Consider the following 20,892-nt stretch of genomic DNA (forward strand, 5'->3'; position numbering starts at 1 on the left):
ACCCACTTGATGGTAGCTTGGCTTTTTAAGCTGATTTCTCCACAGCTGAGTAGCCACTAAGAGCCGAAACTCTTTTTCGCAGGACCTGACCCTGATCGCATTGGAGCTGGGCCTCACCATAGGGGCGGCTGTCGCAACCCTCGCCAACTGCGATTCGAGCGAGTCGCGGTTCATCTTTTACGGGGTAAGCAATCACATACACCAAGTGTTACCTCAAACATCAGCCTTGTGCAGTATTGAACAATCCCCTAGGCGTAGCAAAACCTCCCGTGAACCAGATGCAGATCCAGTTTACATGGGAATAATTTTAGTAGATATGTTTCTATTTTTAGTCATTCAAATTCCAAATGTCACAGCTAACTTTCGGAGGATAAAGTATCCTAAAAATTAAGAGTCTCGAAAATGGCAAGGAGCTGCAGAATTCATAAGCTCTGTTTAATAAAGGACACATTTAAGTTTGTAGCCGCCCTCCATTGATCTGCTGTCGTCGACTTCTTTGACGTAAGACATTGATGTTGTTATCGTCTGTTTAAGCCCGACTTTTCGTTATACCTATACATCAGATGGAGCAGCCACAAACATCTTCACTGTGACGGCGACTAAATTTCGGGTTTTCTTCACAATAATAAATGTTGACTTTTTGCACAGTCGATCATCCTTCATTTGCTGCTGCGTTACCGAAGACAAGATAGTTAACGTCTTTGGATGTTAGTTATTATTTCAACTTCCTATTGACGACGGCCGGCCTGTGTGGCCGTGCGGCTCTAGGCGCTTCAGTCTGGAACCGCGTGACCGCTACGGTCGCAGGTTCGAATCCTGCCTCGGGCATGGATGTGTCTGATGTCCTTAGGTTAGTTAGGTTTAAGTAGTTCTAAGTTCTCGGCGACTGATGACCACAGATGTTAAGTCCCATAGTGCTCAGAGCCATTTGAACTATTTATTGACGACGTTATTACTTATCCGCATTGTTTCTGATTTTGTATTATTTCTGTCCGATTGGAAATGAAATGTTAAATAGCTTTTAAGACACAATCTACTCTTCGTAATATTTCATAATCGAACCTTCCATCATTCAGAGATACAGTTTGCAGTTTGCCTATGATTATCGTTGACTAATACTCAAGCAATTGTGGAAATCACTTTACTTTTTTACTAACAACTTTTAATAATAAATGATCGTCAACGATTGGGTTTTGTATATAGAGAAAAGGAGGGTTGATCCTACAATTATTACCCCCAGGAATTACGGCAACTAAAATGTCCGCGTTTTTTGTAGTTCGACACTCAAGGACCATAGTCCATTACTATACTTCGATACAGTCATTCAAACTTCGTACGCTTTCATTTTCACAAAGCTAAGTGTCCATTTCCGTTCTTATATTCAGTTTAACGTCCCATCGTATAGCCCACAGATCCTATTATTGATTATTCGGTATGTAATAGGGTTTAATACTGAGCGTTACTTTCTCTCGCGCTCTCAATTCCTCAGATACTCTTAGTCTTTGATCTTATGTCAAAAATCTATCTAGACCTCAGTATAAGTTTCAACCTAAGTCTGTCCAGAGTAAATTAACTATAGTCACTTTTCTTGCAGTTTAACAGAAGTGCCCTGATCGCTTCCGCAGCATATCACACGGAAATGCCAGCTATATCGCACGCCGCAGCTACGTAGACTTATTCAGAGCGCATGAAAGAAGACAAGAGAACTTACAATACCCGCGCATGGTTTATATAGTAGAATTTAGAAACAAGAGTAGCCACGTAGAACCCTCTTTGATTTCCCTAAGGCGCTATTTTGCTGTGGGCGTTATTCTGATGAGAAATTCTATATCGATAATTTTAATTAATACTTTTTCCATGCTAATAAAAAATTATTTCCAATATTATCGATCATCTCTCCCCTATATGAGAATAAACGTGATAATATCGTTAACAGTTAAAAGAGCGGTTATAAGGTACTTGCGTGGGAAAATGATGAATGGTTAAGTCTATGGCAGTTGACCGTCAACGTAAATAAAAGTAGCACATTGTGTATACATAGGAAAAGGTATCCACTACAGAACAACTGCACTATTGATCACAAATTGCTGGAAGTGGTATCTACCGTAAAATATCTAGAAGTAACTATCCAGACCGACCTTAAGTGGAATGACCACATAAAGAAAACAGTAGGAAAAAGAGACGCCAAACTGAGATTCACAGGAGGAATCTCAAGAAAATGTAACTAATCCACGCAAGATGTGGTTTACAAGGCACTTGTTCATCCGATTCTTGAGTACTCTTCATCAATCTGGGACCCTCACCAGGTTGGACTGATAGAACAGATAGAGAACATCCAACGAAGAGCGGAACTAGAGGTTTCCTATTGAAATTTTGGGAGACTAGTTTCGGGGAAGAATCGGAAACTGTACAGAGTGACCCAAAATCTGTTAACATTTTAAGGTTCAATAATTCACCAAATAATGTAGGTAGACAGGTAAAAACCGACACACATGCTTGAAATGACATGGGGAGTTATTGAAACCCAAACCGTGCACAAAATGACCAACAGATGACGCTGCATATGATAAAAGAGCAATAATTAGCATAAAAATTGATTTTTATCAACGCTGGTGTTCTTTACAGCAAATGCTTAGCATATTCACCGTCATTCATTAACAACATCTGTACTCGAGGGCAAATTTTGTGAACGGAATGGTACCGCATATCAGCAGGGATGGTGAGAAACCGCCGTATGGTGATATGTTCTAGCATTCCTAATGACGTCGGACGATCGCGGTAGATTTGCGACTTCGCATAAACCCACAACCAATGGTCACACGGACTGAGATCTCGGGACCTGGGAGGCCAAAAATGACGGAAGTGTCAGCTCACCCGAAGATGTACGCAAGAGGTCTGTCACGTGAGTAGCAGTGTGACACAGAGCGCCATCCTGGATAAAAGTCTTACCCTCCAGCAGATGTTTATCGAACCTCTTCGCCATTTTCTTCCAGGGAAACTTGTCACTGGACATTGCCCCGTTTGAATACCCTTCTTACGGCGATAATATTGCAAAGCAGCAGTAGCAGATTCTCCATTCTGATAGGAAAGCTTCACCAGCACTGCCTTTTCTGGTAAAGACAACATGGCGCGACTGCTGTCGCATGCGACACCCTCTTTCACTACAGCTCGTTTTATACACAGTTCTCATGCGGCGTCACAGATATGCTGCTGTCATCTGTTGGCCGATTTTTGCACTCGTTTTTGGTTTCAATAAAACCCCATGTCATTTCAGACATGTGTGTCAAGCATTACCTCTCTACCTACATTAATCCGTGAATTTGTGTATTTTCGAATGTTAATGGGTTTTTGGGCCACCCTGTATTACTTTCTCCCACGTACATCTCGCGAAATTCTCGCACTGGAAAAATTTGAGACGTTAGAATTAATACGCAGGCTTACCGACACTCTTTCTTCCCATGCGTCATTCGCGACTGGAACAAAGAAAGGACAATTTATTTTGGATAAATGGCAATATCGGTCGTAAATATTGAAATCCTTTATTTTACATATCGATTTCGATCAGTCTGTGGCCAACGAGTAGAAATAGAAACACACCAACATAAGTCTTTACGATGGATTGGCAACTGCTAAGGTTAACTGCTAAAGTTACAAGATAGGCTCTTCTGTAAATTTAAAAATTATTGTATGCAGTAAAAGTAAAGATATCTATTGGAAGTAATCATCATATTACATATTACACCTCATGGAAAATGCTGTGCTGTTGTGGTATGGGCCTACAAGGTTCGAATAATTTGCACTGAAGATGGTTACACAGTGACCGAAATCTGTAAAATAAAAGATTTCAACATTTACGATCGGTGCTGCCATTTATCCAAAATATATTTACAATAATACGGTCGTGGTGCACTCGAGTTCCAATGGATTCAGATATCAACAGAGAAAAAGGGGGCTCAGATAGTGATACCTGAAGTACCCTCCGCCACACACCGTCACGTGGCTTGCGGACTAATGACGTAGATGTAGGAGTTGCTCAACTGGATGGGCTTGTGACCTTGCCGGAAGCATTCCAACTACGTGCATAAGGACATAGAGGGTATGTTACACTTATCGTCCCTCGTTAAAATCATTGCGCAACAAGAGTAGCGCATTATCGGAGGAGAGTACATGTTCTGGGTTTCCTGCAGACACAGCTGGCCTGCGATACGGATAACGGGCGCATCACTGTGTGCGGGTGAAATGCCACGGCAACTGGAAACGTACTCGAACGCTGAAGTACATGGGAAGGTACGATCCTTGTGAACAACAAGTCCAAATCGCACACGTATTAGCTGTGAAGGTCTGGCGATATGTTGACAGACTGCAATGTCGTGTCTAGGATTGTTGATATTTTTAAAAATATCGGGAATCCGATATATCGATATTTAAGAAAATGGCATTATTGGATTTCGATATATAGAAAAAATCGTTATATAGGCTGAGAAAATATCGACGTACTTGCCTATAAAAATATCGGATTCACATTACAAATACACTGTCGATTTTAGAGCTGTATATTTAAGTATTGATTTATTATTAGGTATTCTGTGTATCAATAAGCTAGCAGCCTACGTATCCCTCATAGATATGATTCAAATGGCTCTGAGCACTATTGGTCTTAACTTCTGAGGTCATCAGTCCCCTAGAACTTAGAACTACTTAAACCTGACTAACCTAAGGACATCACACACATCCATGCCCGAGGCAGGATTCGAACCTGCGACCGTAACGGTCGCGCGGTATCTCTCTTACAGCAAGAACTGAAAAGAAAACGATGCACGTTTTGAGTCTGGCGGTAACCACTTTTCTAACAATGGTAGTTGCATGTGAGCGGCACAATAAAAGGTGTCTAATGGGTCCATCGTTCGGTTTTGTCACTTATAGGATTTGTCCGGATCACTTCCTATTGAGTTCCCTGTTTCTTTTTTTCCCATTTCTGCAAACGTCAGCTACCTAGCATTTGTAGTGTCAAAATTATGTAGTGAAGATGAACGATGCAGTTTCTGGTGGTAGCGCCGAGGGCCGATTACGTCAGCATTTCCCCTCACACGTCTCCACCCGCCGCAACGACCAGCCTTGTTTAGATTTTTGTTCACCATTTTCAGCAACTGTTTTTGAAGAATGTCGATATGAAGAAACAGCACACTAGATGTGTCAGAAATTGTTTTTAACGCAACTAGTTCGCTGTTTCTTTACATCCGAAATCTTGTTATTCCATTCACACTGCTACTCTCTCAGTGCAGTTGGAGTTCTTTTTTTGTACCACATATAATTGCTTCACACAGTATCTGAGAAAAACTCAAAAATAGTAGGAATCCTTCATACAGTGAAAGTTAAAATTACGTCCCACTGTAATTCAAGAGAACAACTTCAAATATGTTCCGAAAACTGTGAATAAAATAGAATACAAAATAAAAATATCGCGACTCGATAATGCCATTTCGATATCGATATGTCGTTGGAAAACTTACTGCGACATAAATCGATACTTTAAGCGAAATATCGGTGCATTGATTTATCGAAATTTTATCAACAGCCCTAGTCGTGTCTAGCAGTTGTGGAATGGTGCCAACTATTTTACTAAGGCCAGACAGAGGTGAGTGATGCTGATATGCTGATTGGGATGTCCAGATCGTGTGCTGTGCAATTTCCGTCTTAATGGTATTGTGAAAGAACATCTGGGGGGGGGGGGGGATTGACATATTTTTCCAACGATGACGACGTTCACACAACGGTCTTCAAAGGCCTCCGTGACCAAACAGCAGATCTGTGTCGTCGAGGAACTGAAGGATTGGTAGAACGTTCCGGTTGCTATTTACAGAGACTTGGTGACTATGTTTAAAATGGTGTCATGTTGTTTCATCACTTTGAAATGTAGTGCAGCATTAATAAATGTTATTTGGACTGCCATAATAATACGCAACTTACATCGTAGCACACATTTACAGGCTACACGTATCTGTCGTCAAGAACAAACCCGATGCAGTTCGTAAGTCCACAGGCATAACCACGAAACCACAGGAAGATGAGTAAGGGAAGACATAGGGGGAATGACTCTCCACTGGGAAAAATAAACGCCAAGGCTGACTTGCCGAAAATAGACAGAAGCTACTGTAAGAAACAACATTCCCCTCAATTATAAGCTTGTATTACCATAGTTTGCAGGATACTTTTCCCGATATTAATGCAACACTTCGTTTTTGTATTGAGTACGTAATAACGATGTCAAAGTTCCGAGAATCTGTTGCTATTATAATTCTGAAATGAATTGTATGTCACAAGTATTTGTCAAATTTTTGAAGGTATTATTTTCAAAAACTATATTTTCTGAAATGAAATTTCTTGGGTGTTATGCTAAAGCAATGTATTATTCACCGATGTAAACAACTTACTATTATTCCAATAAAATATTTGATAAATTTTATGTAAATTAAAGAAAATCATCATTATTACATCAAAATATTTTGCACATTTCATTGTTGTTATTATTGCGGTCACACAAATCTGTACATGTTATAAGTGGGGGTAACGGAAGTTACACAAGGGCTATTCCGAATGTAAGGTCTGATCTGATCTGTCACGCAATGGAAACCACTGTGAAAATAAAAAAAAATATAATTATAACAGTTAGCTACACCTTCAGTGTGATTGTTTACATAGTTACCGCTCCGAATTAGACATTTGTCGTAGCGTTGTACCAACTTTCCTATACTGTCGCCATAGATGCCAACCGCCTGTGCTTTCTGCCAATTCTGTATATTGGTCCACACCTCGTTGTCTGCGCCAAAATGTTGTCTTCATAGCCAGCGCTTCATGTGGGCAAAGATGAAACTCAGTGGGAGCCATTTACGGGCTGTGTTACTGGTGATCAAACATTTCCCACCGAAAATGCTGCAGGAGCATCTTCATTCCCGCTGCAGACTGCAGCCGAGAATTGTCACGAAGAAGGAAATGCATGACAGTCACGTTTAGTGGGCTGCATCACATCAGATGAAATCTCTTGCCAGACTCTCATACTTTCCAGGAGACACTATTTGCTACGCATCTTTAAGTGCTCCCTGTGCGCTCAGAACTGAAAACAGCGACGTGACGCGATCGTTGGGCATACTACAGACACTGCCTAACACATCTGCGTTAAGCTTCATCGCATTTTCACTGTGGTCTCCATTTTGCGCCCTTCGTATCTGGGGGGGGGGGGGGATAAGCGAGGGAGTAGACGGAGACAGTAACTAATTGTGGGCGTTCCCACAAGCAAACCCAGGATCCATTCCTCTAGTGTCCCCACTCAAGTGTAATGGTCAGGCATCTCATCTTAAAACAATCTTTCCCATCGTGTTCTGTAAATTTTTCAAAGGATGTATCCATATATCTGACTGGCAATCCTGTAATGACTTATTCTGTTTCAAATTTATTGCCGGCCGCTGTGGCCGAGCCGGTTCTAGGCGCTTCAGTCCGGAACCGCGCTGCTGCAACGGCCGCAGGTTCGAATCCTGCCTCAGGCATGGATGTGTGTGATGTCCTTAGGTTAGTTAGGTTTAAGTAGTTCTAAGTCTAGAGGACTGATGACCTCAGATGTTAAGTCACATAGTGCTCAGGGCCATTTGAACCAATTCGTTAAGTCCCATAGTGCTTAGAGCCATCTGAACCATTCTTTTTTTTTCAAATTTATTGTTGTATGAATTGCTGTCAAACCGACTGACGTATGACGTTAAACTGGGAGACCTGTAGTGTCGATGTTTGGTGCAGGGATTGGCAGTTTGCCCTCAACATTAACAAAGTAACGCACAACGTATAAACAAACGGAAAGATCGATTATTGTGTGAGTAGACTATTGCGGAACCATCACTGGAAGCGGTCTTTAAACATAATCCCACCCCCACATTCACTCCCTACAGGTCAGGACTTCATACCGTGTGATTCTGCGATGATGTCACAAACTTTCAGGGATGATGGAGAAGGGTTAACGTACCAATATGAGATGAGGGATCCTGGTTCGGAAACTGTCGACTCGAAATCTATGAACGAAAATCGTTTTGATATCTCTGACAGTGGAATACATGTGCCAGCGCTGTAGCTACTGTGCCCTCAGGGTAAGCAACTTTTAGACGTAGTAGCATGGAGAGCTTTGTTTCCCATATTTTTGGAGGAGGTAGTATGGACCAAAACAAGAAGAAATTTGCAGTAAATATGGATTATAAAATGCACACTTGAAGAACTGGACTACTTGTTCATCTTCAGTGCTGTGACACATCTCTTCTGCTGAACAAATGATTAAGGTATGTATTTTAAAGCCCATATTTACTGCACTTCTTTTCTTCTTTTTTTTTATCCATGTGAAAGTAGCTTACCCTACAGTCTTAGCAACAACAGTACCTTTACATGCATTCCAGTGGCAAAGGTATCAAAATGATTTTCCTTTATAACTTTCGACTCGGTTGTTCGCGAACCTAAGTCCTTTATCTTAAATTGATACACCTTTCTCCATCACCCCTGAAAGTTTCTAACATAATCCCCATACATCTGTGAGTATGTGTACGGAGCCATTTATGGGGAATGACCAAATAAAATTAATCAAAGATTCCACACTGAGATTTATTGAAAGTGTCCCGAGAAAGTGTACAGAAGACCACCTCGAAGAATGTAGCTTACAAAATGGTTCAAATGGCTCTGAGCACTATGGGACTTAACATCTAAGGTCATCAGTCCCCTAGAACTTAGAACTACTTAAACCTAACTAACCTAAGGACATCACACACATCCATGCCGAAGGCAGGATTCGATCCTGCGACCGTAGCAGTCGCGCGGTTCCGAACTGAAGCGCCTAGAACCACTCGGTCACAACGGCTGGCGAACGTAGCTTACAAATACCACTATTTGCTCTATAAGCAAATATTGCTTGTCAGGCTGCGAACCGTACCAGAAAGGACTCGTAGGTGAAATAGAGATGATACAAAGAAAATTAGTACGTTTCATCACAGTACGTTTAGTAAGCGCGCGTCATGGAAATGCTAATCCATCTCTGGTAATAGACGATATAAGAGAGGCGTGATGATCACGCTGTAGTTTGCTGTTAAGATTTCCGTCAGCGTACTTTCCTAGTCAAACAATATATTGCTTCCTGTTCCTTAAATCTCGTCGAATGGTCACGAAGGTGAAACTAGAGAGATGCGAGCTCTCACAAAGACTTACCAACAATCGTTCCTCCCGCCCGCGATTCAGCAATGGAACAGAGAAGGGGGAAGTAACAGTGGCACCTTCCGCCATGTTCCATAAGGTGGACTGCGGAATATAAACGTAGATGTAACACTTTCGGAGTTTGGGACAGCTATAAAGCCGACCGATGTGGTCGAGCGGTTCTAGGCGCTTCATTCCGGAACCACGCGGCGGCTACGGTCGCAGGTTCGAATCCTGCCTCGGGCATGGATGTGTGTGATGTCCTTAGGTTACTTAGGTTTAAGTACTTCTACGTCTAGCGAACTGATGACCTCAGATGTTAAGTCACATAGTACTTAGAGCCATTTGAACCATTCTTTGCGTCAAAACGAGTGTGGTAATTGGCTTTCGAGCCAATGGTGGAATCATATCCGTAACGGCTAAGCCTGTAAACTGTTCGCTTGCTGATGTGGTTAAAACATACGTGGATCAACACAACTACGCATCTATCCTTGGGGACTGTCCACCCCTACATGCAGGTTATTTTTTCCTCGGCACGATGGCATCTATCAGCAGGACAATGCAAAGAGTGACAGCTCGCAGTGTACGTGCGTGGTTCGAGGGGCACCAGGGTGAGTTTAGCGTACTTCGCTGGATACCAAACTCCTCGGAAATACACTACTGGCCATTAAAAGTGCTACACCACGAAGATGACGTGCTACAGACGCGAAATTTAACCGACAGGAAGAAGATCCTGTGATATGCAAATGATTAGCTTTTCAGAGCATTCACACAAGGTTGGCGCCAGTGGCGACGCCTACAACGTGCTGGCACGAGGAAAGTTTACAACCGATTTCTCATACACAAACAGCAGTTGACCGGCGTTGCCTGGTGATACGTTGTTGTGATGCCTCGTGTAAGGAGGAGAAATGCGTACCATCACGTTTCAGACTTTGATAAAGGTCGGATTGTAACCTATCACGATTGCGGTTTATCGTATCGTGACATTGCTGCACGCGTTGGTCGAGATCCAATGACTGTTAGCAGATTATGGAATCGGTGGGTTCAGGAGGGTAATACGGAACGCCGTGCTGGATCCCAACGGCCTCGTATCAGTAGCAGTCGAGATGACAGGCATCTTATCCGCCTGGCTGTAACGGGTCGTGCAGCCACGTCTCGATCCCTGAGTCAACAGATGAGGACGTTTGCAAGACGACAACCATCTGCACGAACAGTTCGACGACGTTTGCAGCAGCATCGACTATCAGCTCGGAGACCATGGCTGCGGTTACCATTGACGCTGCATCACAGACAGGAGCGCCTGCGATGGCGTACTCAACGACGAACCTGGGTGCACTTATGGCAAAACGCCAGTTTTTCAGATGAATCCAGGTTCTGTTTACAGCATCATGATGGTGGCATCCGTGTTTGGCGACATCGCGGTGAACGCACATTGGATGCGTTTACTCGTCATCGCCATACTGGCGTATCACTCGGCGTGATGGTATGGGGTGCCATTGGTTACACGTCTCGGTCACCTCTTGTTCGCATTGACGGCACTTTGAACAGTGGACGTTACATTCCAGATGTGTTACGACCTGGGGCTCTACCCTTCATTCGATCCCTGCGAAACCCTACATTTCAGCAGGATAATGCACGACCGCATGTTGCAGGTCCTGTACGGGCCTTTCTGGATACAGAAATTTTTGGACTGCTGCCCTGGCCAGCACATTCTCCAGATCTCTCACCAACTGAAACCGTCTGGTCAATGGTGCCCGAGAAACTGGCTCGTCACAATACGCCTGTCGCTACCCTCGATGAACTGTGCTATCGTGTTGAAGCTGCATGGGCAGCTGTACCTCTACACGCCATCCAAGTTCTTGACTCAATGCCCAGGCGTATCAAGGCTGTTATTACAGCCCGAGGTGATTGTTCTGGGTACTGATTTCCCAGGATCTATGCACCCAAATTGCGTGAAAATGTAATCACATGTCAGTTCTAGTATAATATATTTGTTCAGTGAATACCCGTTTATCATCTGCAATTCTTCTTGGTGTAGCAATTTTAATGGCCAATAGTGTATTAAAACTACTTCTTTTATTAGTTCTCTGCATAATCACCACTCAGATTTTTGCATTTAACTTAAATCTTAACTAATTGACGAGTTCGCCCTGAATTTCAGCCAGCTCGTGACATCATCTTTAAATTCCTCCTGGCAGTCAAAGCGTTTGGGGCAAAGTCCTCTTTTTTACGTGCACGAATAGGAGGAAGTCACCTACCACCAAATCCGGCCTGTAGGGCGGCTTTAGCACTCCAAAAAAGCGGTACCCATAAGGTCTGTGAGTGATACAGTTTGATTTGTTATTTTTGGTTTGTTCGGCGAAGGTGGTTCGTCTCCGCGTTAACGTAGGAAACACGTTTCCTCCACCGGTCTTGACACTGTTTAGCAAGTGCAGTGCAAAAGAAAGTGCAGGAAGCAGCCGAATTCTGCGTTTTTCGATCATTCGGGAGACGTTATAGTATTCGACGAGCATAGAAAGTTTAGTGCTCTAAATGCTCGGTTACGATCTCATGCGATGCATTCGAAGAAATCTGCGGAAACTTTTCAGACAATTTACATATCGTGTAAAGCTACTTTTCAAGAATTGTTATCAAATTTCTGTACCTGTTCGTTCCTGACTACAGAGGTACAATCACTTTTGCCATGATCACTTACATTTATTCTTGCACCCTTAAACAATGGGCACTAATAATACACAGCACATTCATTCACCATATTCGGATTACGTATAGCACAAATGTTTCGATAAATCCCTCTACGGCTTTGAATTTGTCGCCACTAAAAACCGGATTACAGAACGGATTTCTCATTTGTCCAGTTTCCCTGTCGCAATTCTCGTTCTGAACGGCGAAAGAGAACCAATACAGCTTTTTTTCGCTAAGTACTAAGCACACTTCAAGTGAATTAATGATGGAGGGGGGGGGGGGGGGGTGAGAAACGAAAGAAAAGGGAAGGAGCTCAAGATGACAGCTGCATCGGAGCTTTACGCAGAGTCAGCGCCATTAAGTGAAAATGTGTACCGAACCGAGATTCGAACCTAGCATCTCCTTTTTTCCAGGCAGTTGCGTCAACCACTTAGACACACTCGGCGCCTCTGACGTCGCACAAAGTCCCGATGCAGCTGACATTATGAGTTTCTTCCCTTTCATTTCCTTCCTCCCCCATCCACCTTCAATTTACTTAACATGTATCACAGCTGCGGATTCTGCGTGATGTCTGCTCTTTCGGACATGCCCAAAGGAACAGACATTATGCACTCACATAATCTAAGCACGCTGACCTGCTTCATAAGGCAGTGAAGCTTATTTTCTGTCCTCGTTTCTACTTCCCAGGCTACATAAAAAACGGAGACTACTTTTCTGATAGCCCTCGTATATTTGTCAGTTTCTCTGTTCCGGTTGAACTTTTGTACTCAAAATCCAGACTCTAGGTTGAGTAAAGCTTTCCGTTCTCCAGCATTGGGTTGCACTTGATACTGCTGCCTGCCTGACTAAGGGATCGTAGGAACTGTCAACTGTTTATTCTTGTGCTGTGCTCGACGAAATATTTTAATGTAATTATTCTAGTAGGGGACAGTGTTGTACCTAGAGGATAGTGCAAATGTGAATATACAATGTTTTTCGGTCGGTACTTCAGTCTAGTGTCTGATTTTAGAATCACGTGAATCAATGTTTAAGCAGTTTCTGTCATTTTCTAGTTTTTCTTGTTGTTAGACACGGGTTTGTGTTTTGCGCAGTATTTGTAAAAATTTCGCGTTCTACAAAATGAAGTTTTTCATACTATATTAAATATATTGGGAAGAAAGTACTATAGAACTTATGTGAGTGAAATTCCATATTTACAAGTATTTGTATATACATAGTTAAGCCACACTTTGTCGGTTGTATAGCATCTTGTACCTTGAAACAGAAGAAGCTCTTTCACCATGGAACACGCGATACTTGGAAAAAGAATAGAGTTTCTTTAATGTACTAAAAATTTTACTTTTTATGAAAATGGAAATTTGTATTTGTTTCCAATAGTTTCTGTTTCAAAATGTATTTAAGTTGTAACTGGTTTTTAATAATGCTTCTTTTTGATTTCATTGCACTTCCTGGTTTTTGGTGTGTACTAGAGAGAACTGTGTTAAATACAGTACTAACAAGATTTTCAAAATTGCGAAACTTTAAATTTCAGTCGAATATTTGTTCCCGGATACATGACAGTGTTGTACCTTGGAACATGTTTTCAGACGTGGAAAAACTTTAAATTTTCGGGGTAATCTTTGCTCTTTCAGAGAAAGACTGCAACAATTAAAAAGTGAATTTCATCATTACAAAATGGAATAAGAAAATACATTAAACTTCTATCACAGAGCGAAATTCTGGAAAGTGAACCGAGGGATAACTCCTCTCTTACTCATGTGGAGGACCTCACACTTCTTATTGTTCAATGTCAATTGTCACTTTTTGCACCACGCACGTAACTTGTCTCAGTCACTCTGTTAGCGTTCTGAATTTAACTACGACGCCCTACCGTCTGACTCTCTTCGATTTCCTTTACACATACAGTGTATGAAGATCAGTGCCCCATAATAAATTTTATATCGCACTACGGCGCAACTCTCAAAACACTCTGGAACATCGTTTTTGAATATTACTAGATTTTCGAGTGGCGACAAGTGGAAATCACTTCCACATTTCGACATAATCACCGGTAGCTGAGTGGGCAGCATTTGATTCTAGTATTTCTGAAGTCGCTTGTTCAGCTACTGCTAGAAATTACTTTTAAAATTTTATGTGAGGTCTATGGAAATGTTAATTAAGAAACATTGAAACATATTTTTTTAATGAACATAATATTTTTATTTATTATTAATAACCGCATGAAAATTGAAGTATTCGCTATAAATTAAAATTTGGTACAAAGCTGTGAAATATAAAATAAAAAGAAAATATCTTTTTATTTTTAAAACTCTACTTGTAATATTGATGTATACAATTTATTGAACTTAACTGCAACACTGCTTGCAATCCTATATCGAATTGTAATTTATTTTCATGTGATTGACAGTCAAATATAAAAGACATTATTTTTATTAAAAAATTACGGTTCAGTACTTTTCATTAAAATTTCCATTTGATAATACGTATAGAATATAAATGAAAGTAACAGAAAGTTGCTGCTAACAAGAATCGAACACACAATTCGCTTTATACTGAACTTATAGCTATCTATTGAACTACCGAAGATTTTGTGGGAAAAATATGAAACTTTCTGTCGAAAATCTTCTAATCTGAAAACAGATGCAAACATCTGATTGCTTTTACAAATGAGTTAATGTGTTGAATATTTCCCGTTAAGAATTTAAACAAGGAAAAAATTTGAAAAGGTTATAAATTACCTAAACAGTTTGTTGAAAGCTGCTAAGTGCTCTTGTTATCAAACACTGGAGAGTATAACCTGGAAAATTTACGCTCGGTTTTAAGCAAAAGCTAGCTTCTCATGCATGTCACTGTTTATGGGCATCATATCTCCTGAGCTCTGTGTCGTACAATTACACAGTGTATTGAAGTTCCGTTAGGACTGCTTGCGCGAAATTCCAAACTGCAAAGTTATCTCGTGGCGAGTTGCAGCGTTACGATCCTTGAAGTTCCAGAAACAGCTGTAGAAAGTATCAGCGCTACCATTGCTGCAGCAGGCATCCTGGCCGCGAATGTTAACTGTACGTGTCTGGCACTCGTCGGAAAACTGCAGTGGAGCAGTGAGCCAAAAATTTTTTTAAGTCCTCCTGCTTTCGTGGGCGAGAATTCAGCGAATTCGACCAAATCCCGAGAGGCAGATTCCTAGTTACTCCTCCATCACGAGACCGCAGTCTACAAAGCAAAGATTGTGCGCGAGCTTTGGGCAGCAAACGGATCACCGTCCTGGGTCAACCACCGTATTCGCCGAATTTGGCCACAGCCGACGCCTTCTGGCTTTTCCCCAAATTAAAGACGGCAATGAAAGGAATCCGTTATGACACAGTTAATGATGTCCAACAAAATTGTACTGTATTACTAAACTCAACTCCAAAAAAGGACTACGGGTACTTTCGAAACAGTTAAAACTATTTCAGCTGTGGTTTGGTTCAGGGGAAGACTATTTTGAATAAATACAGTGATTTTGTGAACGGAAGCCATGACTTTTATTTTTCATAGCCACAGTCCTCACGGAACTGGGACACACTGTGTGTATAATATTTGAGGTGTATTCAGTGGTATATGTGGTTGTTAAGTGGAAATACTGGATGAATATACAGGATGGTCTATTGATCGTGACCGGGACAAATAGATCACGAAATAAGCATCAAACGAAAAAACTACAAAGAAAGGAACTTGTCTAGCTTGAAGGGGGAACCAGGTGGTGCTATGGTTGGCCCGCTAGATGGCGCTGCCATAGGTCAAACGTATATCAACTGCGTTTTTAAAAAAATAGGAGCCCCAATATTTTATTACATATTCGTGTAGTACGTAAAGAAATATGAATGTTTTCGTAGAACCACTTTTTCCGCTTTGTGATAGATGGCGCTGTAATAGACACAAACATATGGCTCACAATTTTAGACGAACAGTTGGTAACAGGTAGGTTTTTTAAATTAAAATACAGAACGTAGGTACATTTGAACTTTGTGAACTTATCATTTCTGAGAACACATGCTGTTACAGCGTGATTACCTGTAAATACCACATCAATGAAATAAATGCATTTGGCAATACGTGTAACGACATTCCTCTCAACAGCGAGTAGTTCGCCTTCCGTAATGTCAGCACATGCATTGACAATGCGCTGACGCATGTTGTCAGGCGTTGTCGTTTGATCACGATGGCAAATATCCGTCAACTTTCCCCGGGGACGTCTGATCCGGTGAACGTGCGGGCCATGGTATGGTGCTTCGACTACCAATCCACCTGTCATGAGATATGCTATTCAATACCGCTTCAAGCGCACGCGAGCTATGTGCCGGACATCCATCATGTTGGAAGTACATCGACATTCTGTCATGCACTGAAACATCTTGTAGTAACATCGGTAGAACATTACGTAGGAAATCAGCATACATTGCACCATTTAGATTGCCATCAGTAAAATGGGGGCCAATTATCCTTCCTCCCATAATGCCGCACCATACATTCACCCGCCAAGGTGTCTGATGTTCCACTTGTCGCAGGCATCGTGGATTTTCCGTTGCCCAATAGTGCATATTATGCTGGTTTACGTTACCGCTGTTGGCGAATGACGCTTCGTCGCTAAATAGAACGCGTGCAAAAAATCTGTCATCGTCCCGTAATTTCTCTTGTGCCCAGTGGCAGAACTGTACACGACGTTCAAAGTCGTCGGCATGCAATTCCGGGTGCAATCGATGTTGATGTAGCATTCTCAACACCGACGTTTTTGAGATTTCCGATTCTCGCGCAATTTGTCTGCAACTGATGTGCGGCGGATTAGCCGCGACAGCAGCTAAAACAGTTACTTGGGCATCATCATTTGTTGCAGGTCGTGGTTGACGTGTCACATGTGGCTGAACACTTCCTGTTTCCTTAAATAACGTGACTATCCGGCGAACGGTGCGGACACTTGGATGGTGTCGTCCAGGATACCGAGCAGCATACATAGCATGCGCCCGTTGGGCATTTTGATCACAATAGCCATATATCAACACGATATCGACCTTTTCCGCAAGTGGTAAACGGTCCATTTTAACACGGGTAATGTATCACGAAGCAAATACCGTCCGCACTGGCGGAATATTTCGTGATACCACGTACTTATACGTTTGTGACTATTAGAGCGCCATCTATCACAAAGCGAAAAAAGTGGTCCAACTAAAACATTCATATTTCTTTACGTTCTACAAGAATATGTAATAAAGGAAGGTGGTTCCTGTTTATAAAAACACAGTTGATATCCGTTTGACCAATGGCAGCGCCATCTAGCGGGCCTAACATAGCGCCATCTGGTTTCCCCCTTCAAGCTAGACTAGTTTCGTTCTTTGTAGTTTTTTCATTTGATGCTTATTTCGTGAAATATTTGGCCCGGTGACTATCAATGGGCCACCCTGCATAGTCTGAGAAAATTGTGCACCGTGATTAACACACAGTTTCTAACAGCAGAGAGAAGACAAAATTCGTAGGATACCTCCTAATATCTTATCTAACTTCTTTTTCCCAGCGTGGTGTAGCATCTAGACGTGGCTTGCTGCTTTTATAGCCGTCCAAAACTGTGAAAGTGTTGCCAGTGCAGGATGTTGTGCAAGAACTGACCTCGCGATTACATCCCATAAAAGTTCGATCGGATTCATGTCGGGCGATCTGGGTGGCCAAAATGCGCTGGAACTGTCCAGAATACTTTTCAAACTAATCACGAAAAATTGTGGTCCGGCAACATGGTGTATTGTCTCAATAAAAATTGCATCGTTGTTTGGGAACATGAAGTCCATCAATAGCTGCAGGTGGTCTGCAAGTGGCCGAACATAGCCGCTTCCAGTGAATGATTGGGTCAGTTGGACCACAGGATCCAGTCCATTCCAAGTAAACACAGTCCACACCATGATGGAGGCACCACCAGCTTGCACAGTGCCTTGTTGACAATTTGGGTACACGGCTTCGTGGGATCTTCGCCACACTCGAACCCTACCATTAGCTCTTACCAGCTGAAATCTGTACTCATCTGATCACGGTTTTCCAGTTGTCTAGGATCCAACGGATATGGTCACGAGCCCAGTAGAGACGCTGCAGGCGATGTCATGCTGTTAGCAAAAGCACTCGCGTCGGTAGTCCGCTGCCGTAGCCCATTAACGCCAGATTAGGCCGCTCTGTTCTAACGGAAACGTTCGTCGTACGTCACCCGTTGATTTCTGCCGTTATTTCTCGCAGTGTTGCTTGTCTGTTAGCACTGACAATTCTACAAAACCGACTGAAGGCCGTCGGCCATTGTATTGTCCGTGGTGAGAGGTAAGGCCTGAAATATGGTACTCACGACACACTCTTGACGTTGTGGGTCTCAGAAGACTGGTTTCCCTAACGATTTCCGAAAGGGGATGTCCCACACGTCTAGCTCTAACTGCCATTCCGCGTTCAGAATCTTTTAATTCCCTTCGTGGGACTATAACCACGTCGGAAGCCTTACCGCATGAATCACCTGTGTACAAATGACGTTTCCGCCAATGCATTTCTCTTTTATACCTTGCGTGCGCTATACTACCGCCATCTGTATAGGTGCATATAGCTATCCCACGAATTTTGTCATCTCAGTGTACGTGGATCCTATCTAAAAATACTGGATGAACATACAGTCTGGGTAATTTTGCGCTGTGAGTTACGCTGTATCAAGAGTCGTACACAGTTTCTAGCAACAATACTTGTCTTACTAAATTAAATCTCCAACATAAGATTGCATCTCTTAACAAGTATTATGACAGTATTTAAAAAATTTTAATTAGATTAATAATAACACGCATCGAAAAAAGTTTTGCATCACCCCGGTTCCCAGAACTCCTGAAGACAGACGTTGTCTGTGGATATTGTATCACAGACACAGGCCCTTTGACTCTTCAGAGATGTCACTAAACCCGCCCAAAGATGTAAACAACCATGCATGAGCAGCGCCTGTTAGACGGAGGGGGTCCGATAGCCGATCAGTTCCAGTCATTCCACCAGGATGGACGTACACGGTTCGTGCTATCTGTAGTTCAATCATGCCTAGACGTTCAATACCGAGGTTCGATCGCGTCCGCATTGTTACTTTGTGCCAGGAAGGGCTGCCTACAAAGGAAGTGTCCAGGCGTCTCGGAGTAAACCAAAGCGATGTTGTTTGGACATGGAGGAGATACAGAGAGACAGAAACTGTCATGACATGCCTCGCTCAAACTGGCCAAGGGCTACTACTGCGTGGATGACCGCTACCATCGGATTATGGCTCGGAGGAACCCTTACAACAACGCCCCCATGTTGAATAACGCTTTTTGTGCAGCCACAGGACGTCGTGTTACGACTCAAACTGAGCGCAATAGGCTGCATGATGAGCAACTTCACTCCAGACGTCCATGGCGAGCTCCATCTTTGGAACCATGACACCATGCACCGCGCTACAGATGGGCCCAACAACATGCCGAATGGACCGCTCAGGATTGGCATCACGTTCTCTTCACCGATGAGTATCGCATGTGTCTTCAACCAGACAATCGTCGGAGACGTGTTTGGAGGCAACACGGTTAGGCTCAACGCCTTAGACACACTGTCCAGCAAGCGCAGCAATGTGGAGGTTCCCTGCTGTTTTGGGGTGGCATTATGTGGGACCGATGTACGCCGCTGGTGGTCATGGAAGGCGCCGTAACGGCTGTACGATACGTGAATGCCGTCCTTCGACCGATAGTGCAACCATATCAGCAGCATATTGGCGAGGCATTCGTCTTCATGGACAAAAATTCGCGCCGCCATCGCGCACATCTTGTTCAAATGGCTCTGAGCACTATGGGACTCAACTGCTGAGGTCATTAGTCCCCTAGAACTTAGAACTAGTTAAACCTAACTAACCTAAGGACATCACAAACATCCATGCCCGAGGCAGGATTCGAACCAGCGACCGTAGCGGTCTTGCGGTTCCAGACTGCAGCGCCTTTAACCGCACGGCTACTTCGGCCGGCTGCACATCTTGTGAATGACTCCCTGCAGGATAACGACATCGCTCGGATAGAGTGGCCAGCTTGTTCTCCAGACATGAGTCTTATCGAACATGCCTGGGATAGACTGAAAAGGGCTGTTTATGGACGACGACCCACCAATCACTCTGAGGGACCTACGTCGAATCGCCGTTGAGGAGTGGGACAATCGGGACCAACAGCGCCTTGACGATCTTGTGAATAGTATGCCACGGCCAGTACAGGCACGCATCAATGCAAGAGGACGTGCTGCTGGGTAGTAGAGGTACCGGTGTGTACAGCAATCTGGACCACCACCTCTGAAGGTCTCTCTTTATGGTGGTACAACATGCAATGTGTGGTTTTCATGAGCAATAAAAAGGGCGGAAATGATGTTTGTGTTGATCTCTATTCCAAATTTCTGTACAGGTTCCGGAACTCTAGGAACCGAGGTGGAGCAAACCTTTTTTTTATGTGTGTATACGAAATATCAAAAATAAAATCTTTGTTGCTCCTGGAAGATGTTAGACAACTTGCGGCTGTGACCGTGTACCCTATTAGTCGTTTAGTAGTACAGGAGTCCAGGCACAGACCTTAAAATTATAAGGAACCTGAAGAGCAGTAGTCCGTAATGTCGCCTATTTGTATGCTCTGGAGGTAATGCCCGAGCTTTAGGTCTACATCTACATCTACATCTACATTTATACTCCGCAAGCCACCCAACGGTGTGTGGCGGAGGGCACTTTACGTTCCACTGTCAGTACCTCCCTTTCCTGTTCCAGTCGCGTATGGTTCGCAGGAAGAACGACTGCCGGAAAGCCTCCGTGAGCGCTCGAATCCCTCTAATTTTACATTAGTGATCTCCTCGGGAGGTATAAGCAGGGGGAGGCAATATATTCGATACCTCATCCAGAAACGCAGCCTCTCGAAACCTGGACAGCAAGCTAGACGGCGATGCAGAGCGCCTATCTTGCAGAGTCTA

General features: G+C 43.1%; 1 protein-coding gene across 1 annotated transcript in view; it reads left to right on the top strand.

Annotated features, from left to right (window-relative positions):
- Positions 1 to 20,892, top strand: part of LOC124616279 — a 150,339-nt gene that overhangs the window by 127,130 nt on the left and 2,317 nt on the right. The window contains exon 3 of the mRNA XM_047144581.1: positions 83 to 184. Within this exon, the coding sequence (XP_047000537.1) occupies positions 83 to 184 (102 nt within the window). The remainder of the gene's footprint in view (positions 1 to 82; positions 185 to 20,892) is intronic.

This window comes from Schistocerca americana, chromosome 5 (assembly GCF_021461395.2).
Source record: "Schistocerca americana isolate TAMUIC-IGC-003095 chromosome 5, iqSchAmer2.1, whole genome shotgun sequence".
In the NCBI taxonomy this organism is placed as follows: domain Eukaryota; kingdom Metazoa; phylum Arthropoda; class Insecta; order Orthoptera; family Acrididae; genus Schistocerca; species Schistocerca americana.